Genomic DNA, 25,405 nt, shown 5'->3' on the forward strand with positions numbered 1-25,405 from the left:
CGTAGCGCGCCCCTTTACGGATTACTTAAAATGGCGGTCATGGGGCGGGGCCGCCAGGCGCGGGGTACGCTGGGAACAGCGCGCGGGCTGCCGGGAACGGGGCGGAGCGCGGCCGCGCCGGCGCGTCGAGGGGGAGAGGCAGCCGCCGCGATGGTGAGCGGGTGCTGGGGGAGGGGCGCTTGGCCGGGGCCGGGGCCGGGGCCGGGGGCGGCAAGGGCGGTGGGCCGTGCGTGGGGGCCCGGGCTCCGCGCTCACCCCGGCCCGCCGCCCCCAGGACGTGTTCCTCATGATCCGGCGCCACAAGACCACCATCTTCACGGACGCCAAGGAGTCGAGCACTGTGTTCGAGCTAAAGCGCATCGTCGAGGGCATCCTCAAGCGGCCGCCGGACGAGCAGCGGCTGTACAAGGTGCGGTCCCGTCGGTTCCGGGCGGCCGGGAGCTGGGGGAGCGTGCTGCTCGGAACCGCCGCCCGAGCCTGGCCGTGGGCGCAAGGCGGCCCAGTCGTTGATGTAAACATCAGCGACCGGTTGCCGCGGGCCGGAACTCGGCCGCGTGGGGCCGTTGCTCGAACTCGGGGAGATGAAGCCCCGATAGCGGTCGCTACACCGGGGGTCTCCGTTCGGATGGCTTGAAAGTCGCGCGCCAGGCCCTATGCTGAGCGCCGAGGGCCAGCGTCACATCTGATCCCTACAGCGGTCCCACCCGCGACGTGCTGGCCCTTGATTTCCCTGCTCTGCGGTTAAGGAAACAGGCTCGGAGGTGGCCACTTAACGAGGCCAAGGTTGTTGGCAGAGTCAGGATTTGAACCCCGATGCTCAATCGTGTGCAGGACTCTCACACGCCCCCCGCCCCAGACACGCCTTAATACAAAGAAATGGAGAAATGGAGGGTGTTGAGATGAGTCAGGTCCCACCAGTTCTTCACCCAACAACTGTTTATTACTCCCCAACTTACTGCTGATGTTCTAAAAGCCCCCGCCCCTTTCCCCCTTACAAGCCAATTGCAATTATCCAGCAAGGATGTCGTGGGATTTGGGGTTTTCATTGGGGAGTCCTGTTTGTTGGCCCCTCATTTCAAGTTTCTGGCAGCATGAGGTCCCTCACCTAAGTTCCTTGATCTGATTCTGGGTGGAAACTGGGAAACTGATCTTTTGCTGCAGGCTGAGCCTTCACCCCCTTTGTCTCTAAAGGCCTTTTCTTCTTGTTACCTGCTGGGGCTTCTATAATAAGGACCTTTTCTACTGCCTGAGCTTGTTTCACTTGCTGTGCTCTGTGCTTTCTGTAGGTCCTTTGCTCATTGAAGCCTCTGGCTGCCCTATGAGTTGGGAATTCCAATAACTCCCGTTTTACAGATAAGGAAACTTCACATCAAACTTGCACATCTTGTGCAAGGTGGTAGAGCTGGGATTCAACCAGGTCTGCCTGTGGCCAGATGGGGGTCACTGACACTTGAAATTAGATTCACCTGGAGTTGCAGGGGGGGGTGTAGATTGAAATTAGATTAGATTCACCTGGAGTTGCAGGAGTGTAGCTTCCAGACCCCTACCCTACCCTGGGAGGTTCTGATTTGGAAAGTCTTGGGTGTAGTCCTGGAAACTGTTTGATATACTCTGGGGTGGTTCTGGGCCCTACTCGGGGCTGTTTCTTTTCCGTCTTCTGACTTTCAGTGTAGTTGCTGACCAGAGAAGTCTTTGGGACTTGCCCCTCCTGGGACCTCTTCTGAGACCCTGCCTGCCTCTCTCCTCAGGACGACCAGCTTCTGGACGACGGAAAGACATTGGGCGAGTGTGGCTTCACCAGCCAGACAGCACGGCCTCAGGCCCCAGCCACTGTGGGGCTAGCCTTCAGGGCAGGTGAGAGGGACAGCGACAGGGTGGAAATGGCCAAAGAAAGGGGTGGTCAGGGAGCCTGCAGTTGTTCCTCCTGGACCATGTCTCCCAGTTCACCAAATGCCGGCAATATCCTATAATAGTGTGTTTGCTTCCCCCATTAAAAACAATGAGAAGCACATGAGATACTTGTAGAAATTGAAGCCCATTTCATGGAGGATTCAAAGATTCTTAGTCACAGTACTAGCTTACAGTTACAGGGAACTTACTGGGCACCTGGCCCTGCACTCTGCATTTTATTTCTGTTGTCCCATCTAATCCTCTTGATAGCCCTGAGGGGTAAGCACTGCCATCCCCATTTGGGAGACATGGACGCCGAGGCTTGCTGGCAGTCATGTGGGAGGCCACAGTTCAGCTGCCGGCTGCCAGGACCTTGTCTGAGCTGGGCACCATGCCAGCCAGTGTCTCCGTGGTACATCGCTTACTCCCCCAGCATCTCTGTACAGGCCAGAGCTGTATTGTGATCATTTTAAGGATGAGTAAACTAAGCCTGGGGAGGTTAGATCAGGTTCAGCCCTTTCTTGCCCCAGAGCCTGTACTCTCCTTAACCACATTCCACCGTGACCAAAGTTCAGAAACCTGAGGGGTGGGGGTGGTTTATGTTGCTCCTTTTGCCAAGAAAAAGATTTAAATTTTATCCTTTGTCTCTGGAAATTTAAACAGGAGTTATAGGGTGTTTTCACAGCTGTAGACAGACCCAGGGGCTGTGTGAATGGCTGGGTAAATCTGGATGAAGTTACAGGGAGTTATTTTTCTAGCTTCTTGTAAGAAAATGTAGCAAGGGCTCAGGAGGGAGCATATAGCCTTAGCTGCACTTCTCAGTTTCATAAGGATAAACTATGTGAGGCCTCAGCAGCTGTGTCTTCGGGCAGCTACTTCACGCCCCGCCCCTCCCAGACTGGAGTTTGTCTCCATAAAGGAGTATGACACTGGGACCAGCCTCACAGCAAAGCAATGTGAGCCCCCGTGCACCCCAGGCCCTGCAAGCGCTCAGGAAAAAGCAGTTTTACGGGCCTTTGTGTGGGTTCCCTCAACTCTCACAGTGACAGTGAGGCAGGTGAGGGGCTGGTGCAGACTTTGTACAGGGTGGGTACTATACAAGGCTGTTCTCTGAGGCAGGTAAGGGAGGGCTGAAAGCACATCTGTTCTTTCTAAGCCAGGGCCAGGCTGCATTCTTCCAGAAAAAGTATCTCTTCCTCTAATTTGAACAGAGGCACCCTATAGACTTGCAGCTACTCAACCATCTTGCAGGTGAAAAAAATCACAGCACAGTGAGGTGATTTTTTTCTCCCCATGACCCCCACTTATGGCATAGATTGTGGACCGTTGGTGGCATCACCTCAGCTGTGTCATTGCTGTTTTGATAGGGGCTGTGGTGTGGACTGCAGTCTGTCTGCTTCCACTTGCAAAAACGCACTTCTGGGTGGGTAGTTTCCTTGTGCAGAGACGGGTCTCTCCCCACCCCCCAAAGTGGTTTGCTTGGTTAGGGAGATACGATAGTGTCTGGTGTTAAATAGCATCTTCCAGACTTTATTTCCAAAGAATGGAGAGAGGTGATGAAGGCAAGAATTGTCACTCAGATTTGTGGCTTGGAAGATGAATTTGTTATTAAGCTGGGCCATGTGTCTTCACCTCAGCACTGTTGACATTTGGGGCTGGATGATTCTGGGTGCGGTTGTCTTGTGCATTGCAGGATGTTTAACATCTCTGGCTTTTACGAAAGATGGCCTCTCCCCACTAGAGGCCAGTTGCAGCCCCTCAACCCCCAAAGTTAAAACTTGTCAGACCTGACCGACTTCCCCTGGGGAGCCTAATTGGTTGAGATCCCTGAGCCAGGTAGAGAGAAGTTGCCCATGTAGAAGAAAAAGTTGTGTTCATTTATCTGTGTAGTAACAGCAGGAATGACAGGGAAAATCTTCCTGGGGCTGCTGTTCTAGTAGGAAAGCAGCTGGTCAAGAGAAACAGGGCATTCGCGCTAGCGATTAAGTGTTCCCAGTGTAATGCACAGGGCATTGGGCATGTAGAGTGGGTGGTTGTACAGGGTGGTTGGGGCACGCTTCTCTGAAGAGGTGTTTTTTTTTTTTTTTTGGTTAAACTTTTTTAAAAAAATTTATTTTTTTGTCTGTGTTGGGTCTTTGTTTCTGTGCAACGGCTTTCTCTAGTTGCGGTGAGCGGGGGCCACTCTTCATCGCGGTGTGCGGGCCTCTCACTGTCGTGGCCTTGAAGAGGTGATATTTGATTGCCCCTGGATGCCTTTCTTAGGCAGCCAGCCATTCTAAGTGTCAAGCTAGGGGGTGGCAAATGCAGAGACCTTGAGGCAAGAAAGAGGTTGATGTGGGAACATGGGGACCACAAGGAGACATGTGGAGAGACAATGACATGATGATTTTATTCAAAGTATGATGAGAAGCAAGAGAAGGGAACAAGGTGATGGGGGAGATTGTAGGTGGATGCAATCCCAGAGGCTGAGGGATGCAGAGGGTGAGGAAAAGGGCCCTAGCATGGCCAGGCTGGGGGAGGGGAGCAGGATCAGGTTGGTTCTGTAAGTGTGGGAGACTCACTTTGCAGTGGCCACCCCCTCTCCACCAGATGAGGCCTTTGAGGCCCTGCGCATCGAGCCCTTCTCCAGCCCACCCGAGCTGCCGGATGTGATGAAGCCACAGGACTCAGGAAGCAGCGCCAATGAACAAGCTGTGCAGTGAGAGGTCCCCCAACCGCCCTACCCCCCCAATAAAAGAGATTTGGGTGTCCACCTGGTTGCTGCTTCTTTCTACACACCTTCTCCTGACTCAGGCATCACCTCACTGGTGCTCCCTGCCTTGCCCCACCCTCAGCCTCTTCCAGGCCAGCCTGCTGTATCCCAAGCTCTCTGAGTCCAGCTACCAACCCCCAGCCCAGCCTACCCCTCAAAAGGCCATAATGGGGAGAGGAACCCAGGGCCCCCAGGCCAGCCTTCTGCTCAGCCTGGGGATAAAAGGTTTAGAGGCTTTTGTTTCTTCAGAGTGGCCAGCCCCCTCCTAGCATGAGCATGCTGGCTCCCAGCTGGAACGAGCGTGTTGGTTTGAGTGGGTTCTGTGGGGGATCCACAGCCTAGAGCCACCCCATAAGGCTCCTCCAAGGTATGCCCCTTGCAAGAGGGATGCAGCCACAGAATAAGGGCAGCTCCTCTCCTAACTAACTCTCCCCACCCATAATAAACAATCTATAGACCCAATTCCTGCATTTCTCGTTTTTATTTGACAGAAAAAGTTGCTCTTGCTGTACAGATTTTAAAAAACCAAAATGCCTTTAAGAAACGTGAAGAAAAGTTGGGGGGGAGGGGGCCACAACCTCACTGGGAGGCCAAGAGGAGCCAACTAATCAACTGCCCCTTTTTTCCAGGTATACCTCACACAGGTCTGCAAGTACCAAACCATCATCCCCCCCAAGAACTCGGGGCTAAAAGGGGGACAGTGCCTCCCAGATCCTTTCTGAGTCAAGACCTGGGAGTCCCAAACTGTATCCTCCCCTCCCGCAACTCCCATTCTCATTCCCACCCACCCCAAACCCCCCAAAACATGTGAACCAGGAAAAACTCACAGAGATTAACATTTCACAGAACAAAGAAAAAAAAAAAGAGGGAGGGAAAGAAGGGAGCCCTCCCCCAGGATGCTGCCAGGGTTGGTGGGGAGGGCAGACAAAGACCTCCTCCCACGGCTCTGTTGGGGAGAAAGGGGGCACGTCCTGTGGCTCCAGAACTTGGGGTATGGTGGAATTCCCCAAAAAAGATTCACGGAGACCTGAAATGGAAGAGAATAATCAATGCAGAGGCCCCAGCCAGCCCTGGAGCTCTCAGAAGTGAGCCCAGCCCTAGAGTGTGACAAAGACACATACCTGGAGGAACGGTGCCGCACGGAGCGAGGGCTGGGCGTTTCCCTCCTGCGCTTGTGGCCCGGGGAGTGGCTGTCCCCACGCTGGCTTCTCCGGGAACCCCGTTCACTGCTGCTACAATGAAGGACAGACATGAGACCACACACAGGACACCACCAACCCTTGGTACCTTGGAGCCTTAGAACTTATTTTGCAGAAATCAGTGGCAGCCAGACTGGGCTGCTGGCAGGACAGCACACACTGGCAACCCTACCTCTGCTGGTCCCGCGGTGAGGGCTGGGGTGAGGGGCGGCGGCGCTCCGCAGGCGAGTAGCTGAGGGACCGGGAGTCCCGGAGGGAGTCTATTGGCTTCCGGGGGCTGCGGGACCTGGGGATCAGAGTAGGTCCCCATAGTGCCACACTCTTTCAAACCCACAAGCCAGCACTCAGGACCACCCCCACCCCACCCCAGGTCCTGACCACCAAACCTCATACCACGCAGGGCCAACCTCAGACCCACCTTCATCCGCTCACTCACCCATCCGCCCGCACACCATCCACCGAGTACCCCAACAGGCGGGGCACGGGGTGCAGCGGGGGAGGCAAAGATAAAGACAGTCCCTGCCCTTGGAGGGGCTCAGTCTGATGGTGAAGGAAGGCCAAGGGAGGCTCGCTTGGCCCCACGTGTGGGAAGCAGCCCCGCAGGACCGATGTACATGGGGTCTGGGGACCCAGGGGAGGGAGACATGGGGCAGGGCAGGGAAGGGGCAGGGTAGTCTTCTTGAAGGTGCTGTTTGAGCGGAGTCTTGCAGAACGAGGAGTTCACCAGGCGGACAAGGGAATTCCAGGCAGGAGGAACAGCATGTCCAAAGGCATGGGGTTCTCCTTAGACTGCAAGGCGCTGCTGAGTGTGGCTGGAGCACAGGGCATGTGTGGGGGCGGGCAGGAGAGGAGAACACAGGGCAGGCAAGGCCAGTTGGTGAAGAGCCTCACACGCCATTCCCGCAGAGGTGGGGCTTTATCCTGCAGGCCACAGGGCGTCCCGGAAGGATTTGTGAAGGGAGTAACCAGATGTGCGTTTTAGAAAGATCCCTCTGGCTACGTGTGGAAGAGAATGGCGTGGAGGCAGGGAGACAGGGAAGAGGCTGTGGATAGAGTCGGGAGAAGATGACGGTGGCCAGACCCTGGCAGTAGCAAAGGGGAGACTTAAAAGCTAGAATCCCTGGAACCTGGGACCAGGCTGCATGTCAGGGGCAGGGAAAGGAAGGAACCTAGGACTCCCCAATTCTGGCTTGAGCACCCACTTGGATGACAGCCCTCTGCCAGAACAGGGCACAACAGAGTAAGCAGGGAGAGGAGAGCCCCACTCCTACTGTACAAGCAGACACCACAGTCCAGCAGGGATCTCACAACCCAGGGTCACACCCCACCCCTTCCTTCTCAAGCAAGGCAGCACTCACCTCCGCTCGCCAGGGGGTGGCTTCTTGGGGCTTGCAGGTTTGGGCAAGGCCTGAGGGCCAGGCTTAGCAGGGGAGGGGGAGGAAGAAGTAGAGGAAGAAGAGGAAGACGAAGAAGAGGAGGAGGAGGAGGAGGAGGAGGAAGAGGAAGAAGAAGAGGACGATGAAGAGGAGGAGCTGCTGCTGGAACTGGAGCTGCTAGAACGCCTCTTCCGCTTGGCTGGGGTCGGTTCCTGAGGACGGCCCTCTCGAACAGCCTCCTTTGGGGCTGGGGCGGGGCTGGGGACCCTGTGGGAGAAGAGGGCGTCACAAGGAGACAAGCTGCCCCAGCCCCAACCCTACCTTCCTTGGCCTGGAGGAATGGCAGTGGGGGAGGGGTGCCTGAGAAAGGCCCGGAGCTCTCCAAACCGAGAGCCAGTGAGTGCATTCTCTGGAGAGCAGTGGCCCCAACTGACCCAACCTCTGCTAACACAAGCAACAGGCTGGGGCCCGCAGCAAAAGGGATCAAGGTTAAACCTCAAGAATGTCCCTGATGGAGGAATAAGGTCCCTGGGCTCAGGTGTGGAAGCCAGGCTGGGTGGTCTCCGTCCTCTCCGTCCTCAGAGAGGAGAGCCACAGCATGGGGAAGCCTCTGTGTGTGTGGGTTGGCTGGGGGAGGGGCCGTCCTGCCTGGAGGCAGGGAGAGGGATAGGATGACCTCTGAAGATCCTTCCAGCCCAGGGAGTTCCTCTTGAGGTCTAACTGCCATCCCTCCTGCTGTAAAATTAAGTCCATTTCCTCTAGTTCTGTCCTCTGTAGAGACGGAAAACTTATCATTATCCTCTAGAGAATTAACCTTCGGAGACTTTTACCTGTCCCATTCCTCCCCCCGTTAACCCCCACCCCGGCATTCTCTTCTACCCCCAGCTTAAGGATCATGGTCCCCATACCTCCTCAGAGAGCCAAGAACCTCTGGATAGGGCTTCTCCCTCCCCACCCCCACCAACCATCCCCAAAACCTTCCCCGTAGAAGAGTTCTAAAAGTCCTCTCACCTCTTCAGTACTACCTCAGGTTGAGTGGGAAGGCTAGAGCCCTCCGAGTCGCTAGAACTGGAGCCAGAGGAGGAGGAGGACGACGACGATGACGATGACGATGACGAGGAGGAGCTAGAGGAGGACGAGGAGGACGAACTCCGCCGCTCCTTTGCTGGCTGCAGGGCAGCCAAAGCAGAAGGCTGCTGGGCCTCCATAGAGGCAGTTGGTTCCCCACCCTCTGGGTGGAACACCCCAGGGACGGGGCCAGAGAGCATGCCATCGTGGTCACCAGCAGAGGATGTGGTCTTTGCCACCGTTCCAGAGGAAAGGGACTGAGACCCTGCTACAGGGGTGGTCTGGGCAAGCAAAGATCGGGACTGGTCAGAAAAAGCAGATGGCACAGGGGACCTAGGCCGATCCTGAGCTGGAGGAAGAACTGACTGTGAGGAAGCCTGTACCATTCTAGAGGCAGGAGAGGGAGCCCGCTCAGATGTCATTCTAGACTGGCTTGGGGCAGATGGTGGGGTTCTGGAGCCTGGGCCTCCTGGTGGGGTTCTGGACCTGGCTCGGTCAAGGAGTGGTGGTGAGGTTCTGCCACTAACGCGCTCATAGGCAGAGAGGGGAACCCTAGGGCTGGTGAGGTTTGCACCAGACAAGGCTGGAGCCATTCTAGCACTAGTGAGATTTGCAGGGGCCAAGGCTGGAGGGGTTCTTGAGCTGGCAATATTCACAGGAGCTGTGGCATGTGTAGATCTAGGACCCACCAGGTTTGCAGGGGCTGGAGCCTGCGGTGTTCTGGAGCTGGACGGATAGTTTGCAGCAGTTGGGGCTGTGCCAGAACCCGTGAGACTCAAAGCTGCCAAAGCAGCTGGGGTTCTGGCTCCTGCCAGGTTCACAGCTGGTGCTGTGGGGGTACGAGGGTCAGCAAGGTTCACGGCCGAAGGTGCCACTGCTGTTCTGGGGCTGGCCAAGTTCATGGCTGCTGCTGCAGCTGGCGTTCTTGAGTCAGCCAGGTTTACTGCTGTTGGGATGGCAGGTGCCCTGGCGCTGGCCAGGTTCATGGCTGCTGCAGAGGCTGCAGGAATCCTGCTGGCAAGGCTGGCAGCTGGGGCTGTTCTGAGACTCATGAGAGGCACTGGAGCTGGAACCTGGGACATTCTTGCAGCAAGGCCAGCTGCAGACATGGACGGAGGAGGCCGAGCGGTGCCAAGACTGATAGCCGTCAGGGCAAGTGCAATTCTAGACTGAGCATGGTTTTCTGGCACAGACGTTCTCGGGTGATCAGGAATTCGGGGACCTGGACCATCCATCATGGAACCACCAGCTTGCTGCAGGACAGACATGGGTGTTCTAGAGCTGCCAAGGGGCTCAAGCATTCCAGGTGATCTACAGCGGTCAAGAGGAGTTGGTGACATGCTAGGACGACTGAAGCAGCTCATTCTGGAGCTATTGAGCGCTACTGGAGGTGTCCGAGAACCAGAATGATTTCTTGTTGCTGGAGGAGTAGCAGAACGTGAACGATCAGAACTGCTTCCGGACGCAGAACGCCTGCGAATAGCTGGAGGAGATCTTGTTAAGGACCGTTTGCCCCGAGTTGTTCGTGGAGTACGGGACCTAGAACGGCGGCGAATAGCAAGTGGTGAGCGACTTCGAGAACGCTTACGTGCTAACAATGGGGTTCGAGATCTAGAGCGGCGCCGAAGAGCTAGAGGAGTTCGGGACCTAGATCGGCGGCGTGTCACTGGAGAGGTTCGAGAGCGAGACCTCCTTCGAGTTACCGGAGATGTGCGAGATCTTGACCTCCTTCGGGTGACCGGGGATGTTCTGGATCTTGATCTTCTGCGAGTGATAGGGGAGGTTCTGCTTCGAGATCGCCTTCTGGTTACTGGTGGGGTCCTAGATCTGGACCTTCTCCGAGTCACTGGTGGAGTCCTAGAACGGGAGCGTCGGCGAGTCGGTGTTCTGGACCTTGAACGACGGCGGGTTACTGGTGGTGTTCTGGACCTAGATCGCCTTCGACTCACTGGGGAAGCTCTTGATCGAGATCTTCGTCTAGTCACCGATGTCCTGGACCTTGATCGCCTCCGGCTGACTGGTGAAGTTCGAGACCTGGACCTCCGTCGGCTAACCAGGGGTGTTCTGGACCTGGATCGCCGGTGAGTGGCTGGAGAGGCCCGAGACCTGGAGCGTTTCCATGGGGCTGGTGATGTGCGTGAGCGGGAACGCTTCCGACTGGTTGGGGGTGTCCGAGAGCGGCCTCTTCGGCGTCTAGAGGAGGTTCTGGAACTCTCCTGCCGGGCAGGAGACCTTGAATGGTAACCGGAGCCTCCCCTGCGACGCCGAGTAACCCGAGACCTTGACCGGCTCCGCTGTCTTCTCCGAGAGGTTGACTGAGAAGATCCAGACCTATCTCGACGACGGGTTGTTCTGGTTTTCTCCCTCCTCGAGCGGGAACGGGACCTCTGCAGCCCACGAGGCTTTGGTGAAGGAGAACGACCTCTCCTTGAAGTTGTCTTAGCGCGTGGAGATGAAGCTGAACGCCGCCGGCGTGAGGATCTTGACTTTTCGGCTGGCTCTGGGGAAGACACTGAGGGACTTCTTCTGCGTCTTGGGGGAGTTCTAGAGCGGGTCTCTGGTGAGGATGATGCAGAACGGCTTCTACGGGAGAGCCTGGCCTTCCTAGTCAGCTCAGGAGATGATCGAGAGCTGCGACGGCGAGGGGGAGTACGAGACTTGGTCTTGGGCTCTGGTGATGACCTAGAACTTCTTCTAGTAGTTCTGGATTTGGGTGGGTGTTCTGGAGAGGACTCAGAACTGCTGCTTCCTTCAGGCGAAGGGCCTCTGCCTTTGCTTGATGAACCTGATCTACTTCGTCTTGGAAGGACCCGAGGGACAGGAGCCTTGGGTTCAGGAGAGGAATCAGAACCACTCTGTGCCCTGGGTACTGCTCTTGGCTTATCTTTAACTTCAGGGGATGAGCCAGACCTACTACGCCGAGGAGAAGGCCGGGATTTGCTGTCGACCTCTGGAGATGATCCAGAGTGACTCCTTTGTCTAAGTGGCATTCGTGTCTTAGCTTTAGAATCTGGAGAAGAGTCTGACTCACTTCTCTCCTGAGGCGATGAACTGGGTTTCCCATCAAGTTCTTGAGAAGATCCAGACCGACGTCTCTGCCCGAGAGGAGTACTAGTCACAGTCTTCTGTTCAACTGATGACTCTGACCCACTTCTTTCTCTCTGGGGGGTAAGACACTTATTGTTGAGCTCTGGGGATGATGGAGAATGACTCCTTGGCCTAGGAGTCTGAGGCAAAGCTTTTGCTTCTGGAGAGGAATCACATTCACTCCTTCCCCTGGATGGTGTTCTAGGTATATCTTTCATTCCAGGAGACGACCCAGATAGGCTGTGCCTTGAGGGAGTCCCAGACCCATCTCTAAGTCCTGGGGAAGACCCAGACCTGCTTCTCCTTGAGGGGGTTCTGGGTAAACCATCCTTCATTTCAGAAGATGCAGAACTACTTCTTTCCCTTGAGGGTGTTCTAGGTATAGCATCAAGTACTGGCGAAGAGACACTCTGATTTGAAGACATGCCTGCTTTTTCCACCGCATCTGGGGATAACTCAGAACTGCTGTGTCTGGAGGACCTTGTTGATTGTTCTTTCACATCTAGAGATGGATCTGTCTCCAGCTGATTAGGAAAAGGTCCATTCAAATCTTTAACCTCAGGAGAAAATCCAGTATTCATCTCTGCAAGAGAGCCAGAGTTTCTAAATTCTAAAGGTGATCCAAAGCTATTCTCTCTGGGAGGAGAGTCAGACAGTTCTTTATGTTCTGGAGAAAAGTGTGGCCCGCTCCAAGCTGAGGCCACTGCAGGGACTTCTTCCAAAGAAGCCTGTGACTGGCTTTGGTCAAGAGTCAAAGACATGGCAGATCTTTCTTCTATTTCAGGAGATGATTCAAAGTTACTTCCAGCCATTTCTTTAAGTTCTGGAGACAAATGGGGCAGGACCTGGTTTAAGGATTCTTCAGATTTCTCTACCACCTCCATTAATTCCTCATCTTGGCTTGGCTTAGTTAATGCACTACTTCGGTCTTTTGTATCTGGAGATGACTCAACACCACCTCTTTCCCTTGATGGAGTTCTAGGGGTGTCTCTGAGTACTGGTGAAGACTCAGGCCTATCCTGCACAGAAGGAGGACTCAATTTGTCTCTTGGTCTTGGAGATGATGCAGTAACATCCTCCTGAAGGAGTAAGCTCGTTTTTTCCTTTGATTCAGAAGGCTCCAATCTACTCTGCCCCAGAAGAGATTTAGAGTCCACTGCAGGATATAGGGAAGAGTCAGACTGGGACCCGCTCTGCTCAGGAGACATTCCAGATTTCAGCCTAGGACCTTCTGACAATTCACTTCTATCTTGTCTTGTTGGAGATCTGGGTGCCAGCTCAGTGATTGGAGATGAGGACCTGGACTGGCCACCCTTAGGAGGTGTCTGAGATTTGGTCTGCAGATATGGAGATTCAGAATGACTCTGTCTCATTTCTGGACTTGAAGTACCAGATGTGGAGTCTGGTGAAGTTGGAGATTGTCCTTTCTGTTGCAGAGCTGAGGGTGGTGTGCAGGACTTTACTCCTGGACACAGAGAGAAAGATCCAGAGCAACTCTGTGCTGATGTATCTTTAGACTTCTCTTGGGAACATGGTGACACTGATCCAGGAAGATTATGCCCTGGTGGAGTTTGGGGCTTTGCTTTGGGGCATGGCGAAGTAGACCCTGAGTGACTCTGTCTTGGTGGGGTTCCAGGTTTCACTTTGGTATCTGGAGAGGAGGATCTAGAATGGCTGTGTCTTTGCAACGATCTAGATTCTGTCTTGGAGCATGGAGACTCTGATCTGCTTTGCCTTGAAGGTGTTTTAGATGTCACTCTACTAGGACTTGGAGAAGAGAAGCCAGAATGGCTTTGGATTGGTGACGTTACTGCTTTCATTTTGGGTTGTGGAGATGATGACCCAGATCGGCTCCGTCTTGGAGGTGTGCTAGATTTCACTCTAGAAGGAGAAGACCCAGAGCAGCTATGTCTCGAAGGGGTCCTAGACTTCACCTCAGGGTCAGGTGATGATTCAGAACGGCTCTGTCTTTGTGGTGTTGCAGATTGTTCATTTACCTGGGGACTTGTTACAGACTCTTGCCTTGGCGTTCCAGATTTCACGTTAGGTTGAGGAGATGAACTGGAATGACTTTGTCTTGATGGCGTTTTAGATTTCTGATTAGGAGGCGGAGAAGAACCAGAGCGACTTCGCCTTAGTGGTGTTCTAGATTTAGCTTTAGGTTGGGATGATCCGGAGCGACTGCGCCTTGGTGGTGTCTGAGACTTTTGTTTAGGGCGTGGAGAGGACCCTGAAAGGCTTCGCCTCAAAGACAGGCGGGATTTTACTTTGGACCTTGGTGAAGAGAGAGACCTGCTCCGCCTCGAAGAAACTCGAGATTTCTTCATTTCTGGGCTTGAGTTGGACCTGCTCCTTCTCTGTGATGCTCTGGATTTGTTCTTCCGCTCTGATGAGGAGCCAGACCTGCCCCTTCTTTGTGGTGTTCTAGAGTGAGATCTTCCCCGTCTAACTAGACTTCTACTACGGGATCTTCCTCGTCTTGCTGGTGTCCTAGACTGAGATCTCCCTCTCCTGGTTGGTGTTCTAGAGCGTGACCGGCCACTTCGTCTAGCTGGGGTTCTGGAGCGCGACCGCCCACGCCTGGCTGGGGTTCTGGAGCGTGACCGCCCACGCCTGGCTGGGGTCCTAGAGCGTGACCTGCCACTTCTCCTGGCTACCGATCTACTACGAGACCTCCGTCGTACTGGTGATCGGGTCCTAGATCTGCGCCTAGCGGGTGTTCTAGACCGAGACCTGCCCCTCCGGGCTGGTGTTCTAGACCGAGACCTGCGCCTAGTGGGTGTTCTAGATCGTGACCTCCGCCTGGCAGGTGTCCTAGACCGAGATCTGCCCCTCCGGGTGGGTGTTCTAGAACGAGATCTGCCCCTAGTTGCAGGGGATCTAGAGTGTGACCTGCCTCGTCTTGCTGACCTAGACCTGCCTCTTCTCTGTGTATTTCTGCTCCTGGACCAGCCTGGTCGCTGAGGAGACCTAGAGCGGCCACGTCGCTGGGGGCTCCTAGATCGTCCCCACCTCTGTGCAGACCGGGACCTACGCCACTGAGGTGACCGGGACCGAGAATGACCTCTCTTGGTAGGGGTTCGAGACCGAGACCGCCCCCTCTTAGTGGTAGGACTACGGGACCTCCCCACTCTATGAGAAGGAGTATGAGAATGTGACTTATCCCGTTTTGTTCGGCCATGTGAGCGACTCTTGGATGCAGGAGAAGAAGAAATATCTCGGCGGGACCCAGGAGCTGGTGTAGGTTTAGGACTTTCAGGGGAAGAGCTGGCATGCCGAGAAACTTTGGTAGGTTGAGGAGAGGGCGGGCAGCTCTCTGAAGAAGATTGGGGAGGTTTCTCAGGAGACTTAGGTGGTGAATGGCCCTGGGCTGGAGAAGCCTCAGAAGGGGGATTCACTGGCTCCTGACTTAAGGGGGTTGTTGCAAGGGGTTGTGGGGAGCCGCCATATTGCTCAGCAAGGAGCAGAGTGGGAGCAGGTAGTTCTGGCCCTGTGCTGCTCCTTTCCGGAGAGGGGCTAGGTTGAACTGCAGATTTCTAAGAGTGGAAAAAAGAGTAAGGATACGGGTATGTAAGCACCAAAACTTCCTATCACCTGTAAGATCCCAACACCCTTTCCTATGAAACTTTTCCTCTATGCACCCCATTATACCAACTGGTCCTTTTCCTCACCACAGGCAGTCACATTCATTCAATAACAAGAGATCACTATAAAACACAGTGAGAAACGTACGAAAACAGAATCTACAATCTTGAGTCTTCTATCCAGAGAAAAAACATAATGCAAACTAATGTACTATATTTCACAACAGACAACCATTACAAAATGCTGAGTGCAAAAAAGAAGGTATTTTTAAATGGAAAGATAAAGCAGTTTCCCAAAATGACTGACTTCACTCTTAAAAAATATCTATATTAAAATAAAAGGAAAAAAAACAAAGATTTGAGTACGTGACTTATGTGAGTAAGAAAGACCAGAATGAAGTACAGGGAAATACAGAAAGAGACCAAGTTATAAAAGCTTTAAATATTAAAGTCAAGAGCAATAGGAAGTAAATTAAATTTCTGAGATGATCCAACTTGCAGTTTGGAAAACCAACTCTGGGTAACATGGAAAACAGACAGGAGAGCTACAAATTTAGCAAAAAGCAATTTAAATTATACTGTGACTGTTGAAGTAAGAAAACATGATTAGAACTTGAATTTTTTTTTTTCCTTTGCGGTACACAGGCCTCTCACTGTTGTGGTCTCTCCTGTTGCGGAGCACAGGCTCCGGACGCACAGGCTCAGCGGCCATGGCTCACGAGCCTAGCCGCTCCGCAGCATGTGGGATCTTCCCGGACCGGGGCGCGAACCCATGTCCCTTGCATCGGCAGGCGGACTCTCAACTACTGCGCCACCAGGGAAGCCCTAGAGCTTGAATTTTAATAGCAAGTATAAAACAACAGGTACTGAATAGATCTTTCCAAAGTTGTGTTTTCAGACTGCAAGCAGCAACCCAGTGTGTTGCAAAATTTTAATGAGCCACAACCAGCATTTAATGAAACTGATACTAGAGACACTATAAGTAGTAAAGTTAGGTGTAGTTCAAAAAATTTTTTTTGTTCCAGTTCTATCAACTTGTAAGTACAAAGAAGACAGTGATGTAAAACTAGCACCCAGTAAAGTTTGAAAGCCACAATTCTAAAGGATTTGCAAATGAAAAAGAGAACTTTATGAATAACTGAGAGGAATGCAAAAAACAAAACCGGACCTTACTTCTCCCTTAACTTCACACACCTATCCTGAATCCACAGCCCTGCAAACCAAAGAATATCCATTAACTCAGGAACATACCTCCTTCTTGTCTTTATCTTTGTTTTCATAAGGGCTGCTAGGCTGCTTTGCAGAAGGCTCCGGGCTACTAGGCTGCCCTATGTTGGTGATACCTGGTTCCCTGGATGGTACATCTCCCTCCCCTCGACGCCCCGAAGCAGGGGAAGGACTTCGCCCAGTCAAGGTAGTTGTATGGGTTTTAGCTGCAGCACTTCGAGACCTGAGGGAGGTAATTGAGGATGGGAAGAGGAAGAAAATCAGTTCAGGGGAGAACAGAAAACCCCCTCCCCAGCTCCCATCCACCTTTCTTCAATATAACCCTCTTCCAAAGAACCTTCTCTTACTCACAGGATTCAAGTAACTCATATTGAAATTCAAGTCCAGTTCACTTTGCTCCTTCTCTTCTCAACATCAGTCCCCAAAAATGTTCTCCCTCTACCCCTTTATATTTACCTCCCCCAAACCTCCCAAAACCCTCCACCCAGTCCATTCCCTACCCGCTTCATTCACAACTCACCTCTGAGCCCACCTCCTTCAGGAAGCCTTCCCCGATTAAGGAAGCCAGGGTAAGGATTCCTTCCTCCCCCAGACACCACGAACAAACCACCACCCTCCCTATTCTGGCAGTCCATATATATCAGAACAAAACAAAATCACAAACAAAAGAAAACAAAAAACAAAAAACAAAAAAAAAAGAGAAGGGGAAATGTATATGTCTGTCCATCCTGTTGCTTTAGCCTGTCAGCTCCTAGAGGGCAGGGACCGTGTCTTCCGAATGGTCTGTGCAGCGCCTAGCACACCGTGGGCGCTCAATAAATATTAAATTGATTAACCCACAAGTCCCTCTCCCTCCCTTCCTCCTGGACCACCCCTTACCGACTGCGGGAAGTATCTGAAGAGGAAGCAGAGTCTGCAGAAGTTGAACGGTGCACCCGTCGGCTCTTGGGGGCTGGTGTTGTACTTCGAGACCTGAAGGAAGACCACCACCACAGCTCAGGGTGCTGTCACACCTGCACTGGGTTCCCCTTATCCACCCTTCAACCTTTTACCAGTCAGGGACGTGACTGATTCTGCCCTATCCCCAGGTGGCACTCATCTACTCACTAAGCAAATTCCCCTCTAATTCACTCACCGCTTCCTCTTCTTGTCCTTAGATTTACGTTTGCTCTTTGGAGTAGGAGACCTGAGAAATAAGGCAAAATTATTTAAAATAAAAATCATTTTTAAAAAAAGAAATAAAATGAAAAGTAAAATGGAAAGAACTGAGTTACTGACAGTAGGAGATCAAGGAACTGAGCTTTACCCCAAGGGAAAAAAAACCCTAAAGAGCCAGCAAGGCCATCAAGCAATGGCTCACTGCTCCATGTGCCACTATGTTCCCAATGCCACAAAGAGCTCTTACCTATGCTTCCTTTTCTTGGATTCAGATTCTGACCTGTTGGTAAAAAGTAAGTAAAATTATTATTTTTTACCTAGGCCTGGACTCACCAAACCTCTCCAATTGTTCCCAGCTCATACCTGTGCTTCTTCTTCTTAGAGCTCTTCTTCCTCTCTCGTCGAGGAGAGCTGCTCTCTGACCTGCTAAATGTGGGTTCAGAAACAGGTCATTCAGCCTGCCTCCTTCTCTGGCCCACCCACTTATAATCCATCCCCAAAAAAGCTTCTAAAGCACAGAACAACTCCAATAGCACCAATGTGCCGATCTAAGCCCAGAACTTATTTACTCTCCAAGAGGCGTAGGTACCTATTATATAGCAACAAACCCCAAAATGGAAAAAACAACATAACTCCAAAATGCTGCTGATCAGTTTTTCAGAGGTACAGAATCAACCCTTCCCCACTGAAGCAGCACACATTATTTCTTCTACCAGGTGAGACCTGAATGGTAACTCCCTCTTCCCTGACTTTTCTGACAACTCTCTCCTACTTCCTAGAAATAAGAATACTCTATTTCCAGAGAGAGAGAAAAAACATGACAGGTTTGGTCCTCTGGCTACTAGAATAGCTTTCCAACTAACTTACCGTCCTCTATCTTTCTTCTTTTTCTTCTTCTTTTGCTTTGGGGTTGGTGAGCGAGAACTGCTAGACTCCCGGACAAGGCTGAGGAAAGATGAAAAACGGCAGAGATGGGTGCTAAGACAAACTTTCTTAGACATTTCAACTTCAGAAAAACAAAATCTCAAGAATTTGAAAAGACATAGTCCACACACAAAAAATGGAGCAGAGTGCTTAGAATTAGGAAGAGAAACTGACACTGGCTTCTTGGTCTTGTGTACCTGTAAGGTTTGGGTGGCTCAGGAACTGGTTGTTTAGCTTCCCGAGCACGACGCTGAGGATCAAAAGAGCTGCCATCCACATAGGAATCACTGATGCCAAAGGCAGCTCGGAGTCTCTCGTTCTTCTTCTCATTCAATTCTGCCAACTGGTGAGTCTCAGTTACCCTAGAGGAGAAAAGGTCAAAGGTCTAAAGGAGATAGAGAACAAAATGCAGAGTCATATTCACACAAACAGCCATGAGAAAATGAAGACAAGAGCAGGGAGAAAGTCCAAACTAAACAGAGAGAACAACAAAAGCAGAATAAAGTCCAGAGAAAATCGAGAGAGGGAAACACTCACGCTGGCCTCTGCCCTGGGGTCTCCTCCTTGCCCCCAGGGTTCACATCCTTCTCCAGCAACATGAGTCGAAAGGTCGCCACTTTTTCCTGAATTTGCTGTTCCTCGTACCTGGAGAACAAAAGCCTTCAGGGTTAGAGGTTGACTAGACACTCTCCCCAGTCCCAGGTTTACAGTTCCCTCGTTCCCAGCAGGATCCCTTCCCTTTCCATGCACACATACAATTTTTCACTCACTGTCACCCAAAGGGCCCTTCTATTAAATCCTGCTCTTTTCCTGTCATCTTTCTTCCCTCCACTGACTACACCCTCTAGAACAGTGGATTTTAAACATGCTACACTCCAGGGGCCAAGAGAGGAAAGTTAAGCAGGCAGAGTTCCAGGTGTTCCTCCCCAAATCCAATCAACAAGAACAAGTCTTTCATTTCCTGGGATTCCAAAGGAACATGCATTATATGAAACGGGCGCCACTGCTTAAGTTTGAAAACCACTGCTCTAAAAGGTTTTCTACCTTAATAGGTTCCTTTTCCAAAATCTCAATTCCCTATCCAACCCATGATCCCTTTTATCCGGGTATTATTCCAATTCCTGTTTTCCTGCCTTTGCTACTGTCCAAGCCCTCAATCCTTAAATCCATTTATCTTCCTTTTCTCTACCAATGACAACACATATCAGCTTACCTAGCTAGCTCTTGTCTCTTCCCTGGTCTGCTTCCCCACCTCTCCCTTAAAGCACATATTTGCTTCTCAATGGCCCCCCTCTTTCCCCATGTGCCTCCATCTAAATACCTCATAAAAGGCTCCCTTTTATATCCCAGACACAGGTTCCTCACCTCTCACTTTGAACTGTCCCTTAACTCCTTTCAATCCGCTAGCTCCTTTACCTCCTCCCCTCCTACAAGTCCTCTCCAGGCCTCTTTCAACCAGCCCTAAGCTCCCTACATCCCACCTAACTCCCCCAGCTCTGCACTCACTCAGTGCTTGGCTCTCCCCCAGCCCTCCCTCACCCCTGCTCTTCCATCATCTCCTCCAGCTCGAGGCATCGCAGCTCCACGCGCCGCTTGCGCTCGTGGTCCAGGATGTCAGGATTAGGCCGCTTCACCAGGGCAGCCTCCAGGCGCCGCAGTTCCTCCTCTCCCTTGTAGTCAGGCCGCTCACCGCGGCGGCCCCGCACCAGGGACAGGTTGCGCTGGACGTAGCCGTTGGTGCCGCTGCCCCGGGGCGTCGGCAGCCCGATCCCGTTGTACATGGCCCCGTGCCCGGGGTGGGGCACCACCGCTCCTGAAGGGGAGCGGGGAGACACGGGTCAGGCCCCTGGCCCCAAACTAGCCACTTACCACCACCCAAATCCCTGCTCTTCTTCAACCCTACTTCAACATGTCTCTCCACACTAAACCTCCTTTAGCTGCATAATCCTCCTGGTCTCCTAAAAAAACCTGTTCTTCATCCTTCCAGCACTGCTTTCTTTCCACCAAATCATAGCCCAGCTCTTACAGCCTTTCCCCACAATGTGCAAGAGCCACTCTTGTTTTCACCTAGCTTTCCTGTTTCCACCCAAAACAAAGATCCCATTTCTCCCAAATTTCTCCACACACTCTCTTTATTCTCCTTTAGCCCCAATATACACAACTGGTATCTTCACCAACTACTCTAATTCCTAACCCTGGCAACTGACTGAGGCCTCCAAACAGGGCACAACAAACACCAAACGAAGATCTGTGGCACCCAAAGGCCTGCAGTCCAAGTCTAGACTCTTCAAGAACTGACCTAAGCATTTCAGGCTACCCTGAAGATAGCCAGAAATTATGAATACAATCTGACTGAACAGCCCCTAGATATCCAAAAGGTGGCCCAGGCTAAAGGCCAGCATGCACATCAGAAACACATGAACTTTGGATATGTAATCCTCTTATACTTCACCTCTTAAGTAAGGGGCCATTTCCAATCAACTATCCTGACTAATAACATATTCCTTCAATTTCCTTCCCAATAGGATTTCTCACATGGTTTGTGGCTCACCGAACTCTCACTAGCTCCTGTAAAATATTACATTTTCAACTCAATGCTCTAAATACACCAAACAAGCCTCCTCTGTTCCAACTGTCCCCATACCTTCTCTACATTCCTTCCCCTGCACTTACAAAACCCCCACTCTTCATACCTCACTTTCATTAACGTCAAACTGTCAACTTTCCCTAACAGTCCCGTTATCTCATTTCCTAGTTTTTCTCTTCCAGGCCGTCCTTAACCCTCTCATTATCACGTGCCTCCTACCAGGTTCTATCCTCTCAATCTGTCCCAACCCCAGCATGACTCTGAAGAGCCCTCTAACCCTAGTTTTACTGATTAGATTTCTTGGCTACGTACACTCTATTCCTTTCTCCAGCTACATGTACTCTGTTTTTTTCTCCAACTCATCCTGTCCGAGATAGTTTCACATGGGGAAATGTGTGAGGGAAAATGATCCCAGGAAAGAACCCAAGGAACAAAGTGGAGAGATTAGTGAAAGTAAAGGGGAAAAACATAGAACTGGATAAAAGAAAAGGCTTCATTTTAAAAATTCTGAAAGAAACATCATACAAATACCTGGAAGAATGTACTGAAGCCCCCCCCCCCACCCCATACAGGGAGATGCTGAATGAAAGGGAGCTAGGACAACTCTAGAACAGTTTGGAGCCCCTTACCCCCCAACTCTAAGGCTGGGTCCCTGCCCAATCCCAGTTGCAGACTCTAGAGATCTGAAAGCAAAACAAAACGAAATAACAATACTGGGTTAAAGGAGTGACAAATGATGCTAAATCTATGAAAGGCAAGTGGAACTGTGCAAAGAAATGAAAAATTTCTTTACAGCACAAGAAATTTTCCAACCCTCACTTTTATTTTCTCAAATTTTCTCCTCCCTATTCTAAAGCTAGGCCTTCTTTGGCTCTCTATACCCTACCCAGTTTCTGCTTCCCTTGCAGAACGCTTCTGACCTGCAATCAATTCTTCAGCTTAACCATTCACCCACACTTCCATACCACCTCACACAATAATCCTCCCACTCCCTGGAAAAGGATAACCAGCAGCTGCTAAGCAAAGGATATTAAATCACAACAGACTGGAGAACTTTTACGGAATGAGCCAAAAAAGAAAGAAAAACAAAACCCAAACAAACAGAAATACCACAGCATCTAAGACAGTGCTCAAAACACTAAAAGGATGGATGGACCAAAAAGTGTATTAACAACACAAACACAAATCACCAAAACCTAAATAAGGACACTTAAACTGGGGTCCAGGACTGTGGGTATGCAAAAATCACCCAAGCTAAAAGCTGACAGTAAAAGCTGCAAAAAAAAAAAAAAAAAAGGCGTTTTTTCTGTTGGAAAATTATCACGATGCCCAACTAACCAGGCAGAAGGGGGTCTTGAAATTCAGTATTATAGTATTCAAGAAAAAAAACGCACCAAAAAGGGAGGAGAGTGTGCAAGAAAATGGACAAAAGTAATAAGCACAACAAGCTCAGCACTGGGGCACTGTAGTAGCTGAGTAGACACTATGAAACCCCAGAAGCTAAAATACTAGCTCAGGAAAAGACCTAGACTCACACTCAAGAGGAAACACAACTCTTCAATTTTTGACCCAGAAGATATCTTAGAAAAGCGTCCGAGTGAAAACCAAGGCCTAGAAAAGTTGTGTGCGAAATAGTGACAAAAGTCCAGCGTTTTCTCAAGGAAGGGCTGGCAGCCTCCTCCCCAGCCGTAACACAACTTTGGGGGAGACGATGAAAAAGTGCAAGAAAGAAAGGAGTATGTGATCTGCCTTTACATACCTAAACCAAATACGTAAATTTTTTTTGAAACGTTTAGAACCCTTCTCTTCCTAATACCTCATGACACACAGTAATGAATCCAAACTGCCTAACTCTCCCGGACATCTAGTTCAAGGCCTTCTCTGCACTGGCTGAGCGGCCAAGGCCTATTTTCAGCCTTGAGAAATGGGGGAGGGGGCTGCGCGGCGCCCCATAGTATGGGAGGCTCCGGGCCCGACCCCAGGCCCCCGGGAGGGACGGGTAGGCCGGACGCCGGAGAAGCGCGGGGGAAAAGAGCCGGCAGCGGGCCCCGGACGCCGCAGCCCCCTCCTCGCCGAGAAAATGTCGGCAAAGACAGCTGCAGGAGAGCCTCCTCGCCGCACGCGTCAGGGAGGCGAGAAGCCGAGTCGCGCGCTCCCCCCTCGAGAGCGCGCGCGAGCCCGAGTGCAGTCGGCGGCGCGCGCCGTTGCCATGGGGGAGGGAAGAATAAAAGCCCGCGCGCGACAGGAACCGCGAGAAGGGGGGAGGGGAGGCAGACCAGCAAGGACGTCCGCGCGCGAGCTAGGGGCGGCGAGCGCGCGTGCGCGCGGCGGCCTGAGCCGTTCTCCGCGCGCTTTGGCCTTGCGCCGGGGCCGCCGCCCCTCCCCCACCCGGCTCGCGCGCTCTCTCACCCGCCGCCGCCGCCTCCGCCCGCCGCCTCCGAGGGGGAGAGGTGCTGCCGCTGCCGCTGCCGCTGCTCGAGCTCCTGAGTCCCTCGGGGCCTGAAGCCGCCGCCTTGCCTCGCCGGCCCGCCCGCCTCAGCCAACACCGCCGACTCCTCGCTTCCTCCGGGGCCGCAGCGGACTCCGACTGCGCCACTCGCACCCCGCCTGGGCCGCGCTGCACGTCAGCACGACCAATTATGTGCGTCAGCACGCAGCTGCGCGCGTCGCAGGGCCTGCCGGGAACCGTAGTACGCCCCCCGGCCTTGTGCGCAGGCGCCAAAACCGCACCGGGAAGTGTAGTTTCGTAAGGCCCGAAGGAGGTTCAACTCTGTCGTCGAAGAACTACGATTCCCGTCAGCCAGTTGCGAGGAATGCCTGGGGGGCGGACCGGAGCAAACAACGCATTCCAGAGACTTTCCACTAGGGGGCGAGAGGACACAGGGCCTAGCGACGCTAGCGCTCTCCTCGGCCTCCCGCCTTCCACCCAGGTCATCCTGGGAGTTGTAGTTCTAGCGTGGCATGGAACCCGTACGTAGCTTCGCCCTCCCTGCCCCCACACGACCGCCATTTTGTCTCCCCGTGTTGGGAGGCGATGAGCCCGAGCCCACTGATACAGCTGTTTGCAAGTGATCGCAGGCTTCCTGGGGCGAGCCCGGGGCCGCGCCGCACCCGTCCTTCTGCACCCAGGAGAACCCGCCCCCCAGACCCCGGCCAGCGGACACCCGCGGAACCCCAGAGCCCAGCTACAGGCCCAGGGCCTGAGCCAAAGGCTGAGCCAGGAGGCTGTGGTGTTCGCAGCTTCCAGCCGCTGAACCCGGCCGGCTGCCCCTGGGGAATGATTTTTTTTTTATGATCTCCGAGTAAGGCGCCCAGGCAGCGATGTGATTTTCGCCTACAGAACCTGGGACATGTTATATACGTCGTGGCCGGGCAAAAACGTTACAAACACCCTTAAATTTTTCACCCTTCTGCAGAATGTCTTAGGTTAATGGTTTTAGTCCGTTATCTTTGAGCCTGAGAACCAGCCAGTCTCCCTCAGAGCAGACTTTGAAGAAGCTGGGCTTCGCAGGCAGGCCAACATTTTAACCTGACCTTGAGCTCGCACTCAGCAGTCCTGGTTATCTCGAGGGTCTCGCACCCTAAACAGGACCCAGCACGTGGCAGACACATAATGAACTGTGGTCCGTTTGAGTTTGATTGTGTTTAATGTTAGTTTTCTTTGTAACCAGGGAAGGATAAAGTCATCTCAGACGCTGTAACTGGGCCACCCACCACTTGGCGTAGGAACTGTAGCTTCGGTGTACGGTGCTCGGGATGTTGTAATCTTGCCTCTTTGAACTGCGGCAAGTGCTTCCATGAGCTGGATGAACCTTTGGAGTAATTTATGGCAAAGTGGCAAAGCCTGTGTCTTTTCTGGGCCTAAGCTGGTGTTTCTGAGGTTGAGGGTGAAGGTGGTGGTTTCTTAAAACCCACCACCTTCAGTGAGACCCTTCCCTGTAATCAAATTCCCAATGATATTATTCCCTGTATTTACTGAATATTTTGTGCTAAATTCTGTACATGAATCACTGCAGTTAATAATGCTCGTGACAATCTCCTTTTCCTATGGGGAGAACTATGAATTCCTTTACATATCCACAGCACAGTTTTCAAAATATGAAAAGTAATGTGGAAATAATACTATAATCTACAAACCTTATATAGAGGTGTTATCAATTGTTCTGATAATATCCTTAATAACAAAAGAAAATTCAAAATCATGCATGTTGCATTCTTAGACTCCTTTAACATACTATAGATACTCTTTTGCACTTTACTGTTTTTCACTTAGCAATATATCCTGGAAATCATTGCATATCAGTTCACAGAGATGTATGGATGGACTTTTATTTAACCACTCTTATATATGAGCATCTAAATTGTTTCCAATATTTTCTAATTACAAACCATGCTGCAATGAGTAACCAGGAGCATATGTATTTTCATATTGTTAGGGGGTATATCTTCAAGGTAAATTCCTAGAAGTGGGATTGCTAGGGCAAAAGGTAAAGACAAATGTAGTTTTGTTAGTAAGGACAGAGTCCTCTCAGTAAGGGTTATACCAGTGTGCA

The 25,405-nt window shown here is 52.0% G+C and overlaps 2 protein-coding genes across 5 annotated transcripts; one reads left to right on the forward strand and one right to left on the reverse strand.

The window, feature by feature from the left end:
• Positions 1-4,642, forward strand: ELOB (elongin B). Its single transcript, XM_079943671.1, has 4 exons — positions 1-153; positions 275-409; positions 1,749-1,854; positions 4,480-4,642. The coding sequence occupies exons 1-4, from the start codon at positions 31-33 to the stop codon at positions 4,590-4,592; spliced, it is 477 nt and encodes a 158-aa protein (XP_079799797.1). The 5' UTR covers positions 1-30; the 3' UTR covers positions 4,593-4,642.
• A 462-nt stretch (positions 4,643-5,104) lies between these two features.
• On the reverse strand, positions 5,105-23,456 carry SRRM2 (serine/arginine repetitive matrix 2). 4 transcript variants are annotated; one of them, XM_079943670.1, is made up of 16 exons: positions 23,262-23,456; positions 19,805-20,078; positions 18,803-18,910; positions 18,463-18,627; positions 18,209-18,286; positions 17,705-17,767; positions 17,589-17,621; positions 17,319-17,369; positions 17,063-17,155; positions 16,208-16,406; positions 8,229-14,908; positions 7,894-7,988; positions 7,200-7,484; positions 6,014-6,127; positions 5,764-5,874; positions 5,105-5,669 (listed from the first exon to the last, which is right to left on the reverse strand). In XM_079943670.1, the coding sequence occupies exons 12-16, from the start codon at positions 7,968-7,970 to the stop codon at positions 5,660-5,662; spliced, it is 597 nt and encodes a 198-aa protein (XP_079799796.1). In that variant the 5' UTR covers positions 7,971-7,988; positions 8,229-14,908; positions 16,208-16,406; positions 17,063-17,155; positions 17,319-17,369; positions 17,589-17,621; positions 17,705-17,767; positions 18,209-18,286; positions 18,463-18,627; positions 18,803-18,910; positions 19,805-20,078; positions 23,262-23,456; the 3' UTR covers positions 5,105-5,659. The 4 variants fall into 4 exon arrangements, with proteins under 4 accessions (XP_079799796.1, XP_079799793.1, XP_079799794.1 ...); XM_079943667.1 differs by lacking the exons at positions 7,894-7,988; positions 23,262-23,456 and adding an exon at positions 22,612-23,220; XM_079943668.1 differs by lacking the exons at positions 7,894-7,988; positions 23,262-23,456 and adding an exon at positions 21,165-21,185.
• Positions 23,457-25,405: the final 1,949 nt, after the last annotated feature.

Source organism: Stenella coeruleoalba (genome assembly GCF_951394435.1).
Source record: "Stenella coeruleoalba genome assembly, chromosome: 15".
Classification (NCBI taxonomy): domain Eukaryota; kingdom Metazoa; phylum Chordata; class Mammalia; order Artiodactyla; family Delphinidae; genus Stenella; species Stenella coeruleoalba.